The sequence below is a fragment of the Vicia villosa genome, linkage group LG6, assembly GCF_029867415.1.
Source record: "Vicia villosa cultivar HV-30 ecotype Madison, WI linkage group LG6, Vvil1.0, whole genome shotgun sequence".
Lineage (NCBI taxonomy): Eukaryota > Viridiplantae > Streptophyta > Magnoliopsida > Fabales > Fabaceae > Vicia > Vicia villosa.
In genome coordinates, this window is record NC_081185.1 from 128,688,235 (window position 1) to 128,696,406 (window position 8,172).

Here is an 8,172-nt window from a genome sequence, read left to right on the forward strand (position 1 = left end):
ATGTCTAATTATTGTTTCTAAAACCATGGAGAAATATATACATATATTGTACACACATGTTAGTATTTAAGAAACAGTTATCACTCCCAATATCAATTTTAAGTTTGAAGTTTCAGTGGTAAGAGACCTAACAAACACTATCTTAACAAGATATCCCCTCTTTTTTACTGTTATTTGAAAAGAAAAGAAAAAAAGTATACCATATTATTAACCTTTTTACATACCAATAAATTTGAGAGAATGAACACAAATAAACACTATTTCAATGTCATCTACCACTCTCATATCTGAGTTTTGTAAAAAAGCTCCAACTGAAAATTGACCAACTATAAATAAGAGTTAGAAAAGGATAGCATCAAATGAAGAGGAAAAAACGACTGTAGGAACACCTAACACTGCAGAACTTCTCCTTTTCAAGGATTACAACAAGTAATGAATTGACACATAAAAGGAGAATATCAAATGAAGCAAAAAGAAAAAATTCTGAAGAGAATAATCAGAACACAGTAAGATATTCTGATGAACTTCACATGAATGTCACATAGATATGCTAACAAGCATATATTTAGTTTACTAACTCAAATTATAGAAGACAATAGTGAGTGTTAAGCATCTGAAATAGTGAAGCATAACATTTAAGCTTAAGAAATGGGTAAAATTTAACATGCTGAACTATTGCAAGCCAGCCAATTAAGCATTGATACCAGAGATGGAATAGATTCTATATATGACATGATCACAGTAAGTAGATAACCAAACACACTTACTAGCACATGAACAAAGCATCCCCTGCCTCTAAAAAAACTAGAAACAGAAGGAACACAGATGGTGCACCACATAATGTTTATCTAAAAAAATTATAATCCTATTAACCACAAGAATTGAGAACGTTTAAAATTTGTTTACCAGAAAAAGAATATCCACATCATGTTTATATTGACTAATATTTATGGCATCAATGTATCATTTCTTTACTCTGATAGAAATACAGACACGACAGAAACACCACAACATAACTAACTAAAAGCAAGCAAAAACACCATAAAAGAACAAAACATAAACATTAAAAAATCAGGAAAGATGTAACATTAACAAGTGATGAGGGAGAGACGCGGGAATGAGAGTATGATGGGGAAGTTCTGAAAGACGATGGTAAATGATGACTTGCACGAGGGATATACAGTGTGGGAGTAAGCAAAGAGTTGAGGGAGGTTCTGGCTACTCTCCTCTTTACTTTGAGCAACGCCCTTCCTAGATTCTAGGTAAGGTCAGTTGCATGTCTCTTTCAACGGCAGCATGATTTTGTCCCCCAGCGCTAGACAACCCAGAACTTTGAATAGCAAAGTATTGTTTCACTAGACCCGACTGAGCTGTCACATCTTAGGTGGTTTGTCAATTTTATAACTATCAAGCACTGGCAACAACGTAGACAGCATGTTGAACACGAATGACTCATTTGTCTATCTTCTTGCGGGGATTCAGCTGACTTGATATAGGCTGCCATACCAGCTTCACCCACTGTGTATCCTTCAGAACCGCCTTGAACCCTGTAAGTTCTGAAAAAATATACAATGACGGCCAAACATTGGGACCAACAGAGTGGACAATCTGTTGACACGGGTGACTCATTTATCTGCATCTCTCCCTTCAGAGATTCGGCAAACGTGATCTTAGACCTGCCATATCAGCTTCACCCTCTGCTTATCCCTCTCAGCCGCCTTAAACCTTATAAAGTTTGAAAAAGATGCCAATTTATCCACCCGGTAAAGGTAGCGAAGTCAGAAGTCTTGTAAAGAAGCTTAAGTAAAGTAAGAATACTTTTAACATGAACTTGAATTTATGTAGCCCATATTTTTTGAGGTAGCTAATCAATTTGCAATAGAAAGTTGGTCGACAGTTAACTTACAAATAAGATCCATTATACTTGCTCCTACATCAATTTATGAAGTTTTGTATTGTTTTTCCCTAACTCAAATAAGATCCATTATACTTACTCCTACATCAATTTATGGTGTTTTGTATTGTTTTTCCCACACTCAAATAAGATCCATATACTTGCTCCTACATCAATTAATGGTGTTTTGTATTGTTTTTCCTGCACTCAAGGAACGCAGCATAGTGCTAGTTTTGCATCAAAACTGAACAATGAGAATAAGGGTCGTAAAGAGCCCGCACTTCCCACATTAGCAATCAAAAGTTGTCAATCACATAGTGGAAAACAGCAGTTTGTTTAAATTTTAATATGCAACAATTTTAGAGTACACCATTATAATCACTATTTTACAGCACTTTATACCAAACACTAAGATATTGTTTGGGAGTTTATAAGAAATGGGAGGGAAGCAAAAGAAACGAAGAGGGATTTGGACAGATAGGATTTTAGGCATTTATTTTATAATCCTAATACAAAATCGTTGTAGTTTGGAGGAACTTAAATTGTATTGGGTGAGGGATTTTGGAAGACTTAGATAAAAAAATTTAAATATAATTTATATTCATATAATATTGAAATTAAAAATATATTAATCTAAAACACGCTCTAATAAAATGTTAAAATTTCTCTATTTTTTTCTTCCAAATCCCCTTCCTCTAAAGCTCTCCCTTCCAAACTCGCAAACAAAACCTAAGCAATTATCAAAACAATAACCAAAGATATATAAGGTACTATTTTCAAAGAAAAATTGAAAAACGATAAGTTCCGAGTCATGAGCCAAAAGATGAGATTAAGTTGAGAAAGAAAATCATGATAGACAATAAAATTGAGGAATTAACATCAAACTCACAGTCATTTCAGCTTTTCAACCTCTTCAGCATGTTCATTCCCCCCTCCAGTCGCAGGCCTATGCACCCAGAGACAATGATACCTCATAGATACTAACTCTTCCTTACCAATATCAAATTTACGTTTTTCATCTCTCAAAGAACAATTTTGTATAAGTCACACTAACAAGTATGTTTTATCCTCCATAGATAACATGTAATATGTGAACATAAAAACTTTTCATCTCTCAAAGAATAATTTTGTATAAGCCACACTAACAAGTATGTTATATCCTCCTTAGATACCATGTTATATGTGAACATAAAAACTTACATTGGACTTCTCCGACACCATATTTTGTTGCATACAAAGCCAGAGCTCCATCTCAAGCTCGTACATCCCAGACTCAGTAGGCACAACACATTGGTTCACCGTCTGTTTTTGCCTACACCAAACAAACTCAGACTGCCATTCATTTAAAGTTACAAAGTCTCCTCTACTAAAAACAAACCACAATTAACAGAACAGAAACAAGAGTTACAATGCTACGAATCACAACAGGAAGCAAGTTGCAAATACTAATTCAGTGTGTTTATTCAAACATTCATCCAAACATACAGAGTAACTAACAGTTTCAGGTGCAATTTCAAGGATTGTAAGTGCTCAGATCATTGAGGAGGCATCAATTACAAGTTTATGACAAAATGATCAATCACCACACAATTATTCGGGAAGTAACAACTGAATAACCCTTTTAACAAGCAAATATCAAATAGAAACGAGATTGCAATAAATTAAGCACGGATGGAGATTTTAAAAATCACTTAAATTCATAAACCAATGTATTACATCAACAATATTGATATAAGAAAACCCTAATAAACTAATTGGTAACTAAAATAAACCCTAGAGGGATAAAAATCATAGATAATTCAAGAACTGGTGAATTTGGTGACGGCTTTTGTACCCTCGGAGACAGCGTGTTTGGCCAATTCACCAGGAAGTACCAATCTGACGGCGGTTTGAATCTCCCGAGATGTAATTGTAGGCTTCTTGTTATACCTAGCCAGACGTGACGACTCTTGAGCGAGCTTCTCGAAGATGTCGTTGATGAAACTGTTCATGATTCCCATAGCCTTACTGGAGACACCGATATCAGGATGAACCTGCTTCAACACCTTGAAGATGTAGATCTTGTAGGTTTCGACACTCTTCTTCACCTTCTTCTTCTTCTTGTCGCTCCCTCCTTCCTTTGAGATCTTCTTCTCAGCCTTGGGTTTCTTTTCTGCAGGAGATTTCTCTGCGGCGGGTTTCTTCTCTGCTGGCTTCTTCTCGGCCTTTGTTGGAGCCATTGATCGTGTTTGATGGTTTGTGGCTAAAACTGGTGATTATGATTTTGCAGTGAACGAACGAGTGATGAATGACCAAGAAGAGAAAAATTATATATAGGGTTAATAAAGGAGCTCTGATTGGAAGGAATGGCCTCACGCAGATCGATGACGTGTTGTTTTATATATCGTTGATTCATATAACATTAACTGACGGTGGAGATTACACTTTATTCATTTTAGGTTTAACTGTAAATTTGATTCCACTATTTTTTTTTCTTTTTTTGAGTTTTGGTTCCTCCATTTTAAAAATCAGGATTTTCATTTTTTTTAATGTTTTTTGGTTGAATTTTAGTTTTGATATGGACTAAAATCCAAGCAAAATATTTAGAAAAAAAATGAAAATCCTGATTTTTAAAATAGAGAAACAAAAACTCAAAGAAAAAAAAAATAAAGAGATCAAAGTTGCAATTAAGTCTTCATTTTATTTATAGAATAGTATTATTTTTGAAAATATAATTGCTGAATGGGATCCTATCATGCAAAAACATTTTGAACGTATTAAGAATAATGAAATTCATTATCATTATATTAGTCATAATGTTGTGAAAACGAAGTATAATAGGGAACACAACAGGAAGCAAGAAGAAGAACAAGAACTTAGTTATAAATGTTATTCTTTACTTTCTCTTTAAAATTGTTATTCTTTACTTTCTCTTTAAAATTGTTATTCTTTACTTTCTCTTTAAATCAATATTACAAGTGTTACAAGAATAACAAATAATCCTGTCACCCTAAATTAGAATTTGCAGTATGCAATGATGAGAGACTACTATACTATTTATAATAAATCTACCATACTAATTAATGGGCTTTTCACAAATACTCATTACAAGCTAACTTAGGGTACAAGCTAACTTAAACAATTGCACATAAAAAACAGACTCAATTTAAAATATTAACAACCCTAGCATTTCGACACTCAGAGCCGGCCCTGGGCCAGGACAGGGCCAGGACAAGCAGACCCATAGCCAGAGTCTAAAAAAATGAGGGCCTCAATTTTGGGGTATACTTAAGAAATTATAATATTGAAATTATAAAATATATACTTTTCGCGACGGTAATAATGAATTAAGTGTATACAGCCCAGTGGCATAGTAAATGCCATGGAAGCTAGTTGTCTTCCGCTCGATACTTTCAGGGGCCTTCTAAATTTTCAATTATTTTTATAGAAAATTTCTATTTTTACATAAATTTTCTTTGTCTTTCTCAAATTTTAATTATAAAATAACTTGTTTATAATTAATTCATATTTATTGATACATTTTAAATCAAATTTTAAACTTACTTTTGATAACCCTTATAATTTTATCTTAATTTATTTTAGTATAATTTTTAGAGACTATGTTATAATAACTAAGATTTAATATTTGTTATCTTGTATGTGAGATTTTTTTTATTTTAGAAGCGAGTAAAAAGGGGCCCATTTTTTTATTTGTCCTGGGCCTCTAAAAAGTCGGGACCGGCCCTATTCATATGACTTTTCCAACGTGTTTGTGACAATAAAAAATTTAATATTTTAATCTATAATATTGAGTGTCATGACCACCCAAAGTCGGAACCGGCCCCACGGATCTCCAAGATTCATGTGGAGATCCATAGACATAATTGTTTTTTTTTATTTTAAACCAAGTTAACAGTAAAAGCTTCAAAAACTAACCACGAGAAATTTAGAAAGTATTCCTTTATGATAAATATAATATTTTAACAATATGTAATCTATAATATTGAGTGTCATGACCACCAAAAATTCAAACTTAAAAAAATTGAAATAATCATTTAGACAATGCATATATATTTTAAATTTGTGTATAAGATTAATTATATGAAATGACAAATAAACTTACATAATAATTTAAAATTATATATATAAAATAAGAACATTATGCTATTTTAGGCAGGGCGGGGACTCCACAGGCCGAGGGATATTTACGCCACCCACGTCCCCGAAGTCCTTCAGAGAGATTTTGTTCCCCTTCCCCGTCCCTGCGGGGGGAAATTCCCCATCTTTGAGGCCCCAAACGAAGAATCCCCGTTAACGGAGGCAAGTTGACATCCCTATCTCTCAATAATGTTCCATCTCCAAACATCGGACCAAAAGTAAGTGTTTTCTCCATTCACCACCTCCCTAAAAAGAGACTCTTAAAAACTCATATCGAATCTGCATATGTTTCATTAAAAGCTTTCGGTGATTCTCTATATGAAAGTTCTGTTGAATAGTGTGCTACGGAGACCTGCAAAATAAGAACCAGTTAGATACTCTGAGACGTGTTGGTCGCGTTGTCCTCAAGGATTTAGAAGAAGAAGAAGAAGAAGTTTCTTTATAGTGGTTTCTGTTTTGATGTAGTATAAACATTGATTCAAAGATCCATACTTGTATTCTTTTTGCACAATGTCAAATAAAAATGTGTTTTTTATTCAATTATTTCTTTTATCCTTATGTAATTATTGTTAAAAATTATAGGGGCACCACTCTTTTGATTCGTCGAAGACACCCAAATTCAAAGGACCGACCCTGGTGTGTTGTAATATAATGTATTGTATATGTTAGTATTTGCTTGTATCCCTTTATAGAAAAAGGACTTTAACTTTTAAATCAATTTGAAATAGCTTGATAAGATTTTAATAAAACTAAGGATTATAATTTTTTTAAACATAAATAATTAAGACATAATACTAGATAAAGAAAATAGGGGTGTTATAGTAGAAAAAAGTAAAACCCTTCTAATTTGTCATATATTTGCATTATGCTTTTTGTTTCTTGTTATAATATCTATCTTGGTAATTGCATCAACCTCCTTTATCTATTTTAGTTTGGCCCAAAGAATAAGGCATATTCATTCGTTTGCGTGTATTAGGATAATACATTTTTGCACATGATGTGACAACTATTTGTACTTTTCTATGCAACTTTTCATCCTTATCCAAATATGTGAGCTCAACACAAAATCTTTATTCTGAAATTCTTCAAGTATCAACTTCTACGAGGGTGTCACAATTTTATTCCTCTGACAAAAAAGTTTGTTGACAATAGTCGTGCATGTACATTCGCGACATCAAGCATAACTAGTACTAATTTTCCACATGAAACACGTGTTAAATCCATAAAGCATAGCACCTAGTATGCTCAACTATATTACTTAACATACTTTTCTTTTTCTTCTTCATCAACACTCGTACTTTTAAACCATTCTTCAACCTAGAGAGATTCCATCATAGTAGTCAATTCATCGTCATTTACAACATCTAACAATTTTTTGTACATATCTTAAACTTCTCTGATACCAAAATGCATGTTGATAGTTGCTTTTGAAAATAACACTCCATTTCCCCAGGCAACCATTTTTTCCTCTTTGAAGTGTCGGCTCTAAACGCGTATGGGGACACAGCTCTAGCTTTTGGTGATCTATCATGTTACTTCTCTTTCTAAAATTCTTGACTTGTATTTTTTGAACCATATTTGATAACAATAAGTTATTCTTTCTATGAAGCATTAATGACTTTATCTTATACTTTATCTTGATCTTCATCTATATTTCCAGGAATTTTATTTATATTTCCAATTCCTAATGAAATGACTTTAAAAATTTTCTTGTTTTATTTGTTCTTGTAAGAAAAGTTGTAGTTTCAGGGGTACCTAGAAACGTACCACTAATTCATGAAGTGAGGTAAACAACAAAAAATGCATAAGAATAAAAAAAAACCGTGGACGGCAGGATTCGAACCTGCGCGGGCAAAGCCCACATGATTTCTAGTCATGCCCGATAACCACTCCGGCACGTCCACGTTTTTGTTTAATATTGTATATAATTTAAACAAATCCTTCTGCTTACTTTGTTACATAAGATATTAATAAACCCTTGAGCTTACTTTGTTACATAAGAGACATTATTTATTTTATAATCATATACTATAATGCGTAAAGAAAAAATTAATAATAATTATGGTAAAAGCGCTAATGAGGATATTTACTTTGTAATCGCATCACATTTCTTACTTTGATTTCATAATTATATGTAAACA

At 32.9% G+C, this 8,172-nt stretch overlaps 1 protein-coding gene and 1 non-coding gene across 2 annotated transcripts; both read right to left on the bottom strand.

Annotated features, from left to right (window-relative positions):
• Positions 1–3,572: 3,572 nt before the first annotated feature.
• On the bottom strand, positions 3,573–4,184 carry LOC131609966 (probable histone H2B.3). The gene has a single exon (XM_058881811.1). It carries the CDS (start codon positions 4,111–4,113, stop codon positions 3,694–3,696), a length of 420 nt encoding a protein of 139 aa, XP_058737794.1. The 5' UTR covers positions 4,114–4,184; the 3' UTR covers positions 3,573–3,693.
• A 3,669-nt stretch (positions 4,185–7,853) lies between these two features.
• Positions 7,854–7,935, bottom strand: TRNAS-AGA (transfer RNA serine (anticodon AGA)). The gene has a single exon. It is a non-coding gene; the product is annotated as a tRNA-Ser (tRNA).
• Between the last annotated feature and the right edge of the window lie 237 nt (positions 7,936–8,172).

Coding starts and splice junctions, on each gene's coding strand:
- LOC131609966 (XM_058881811.1), bottom strand. CDS start 4,113: ATGGCTCCAACAAAGGCCGAGAAGAAGCCAGCAGAGAAGAAACCCGCC.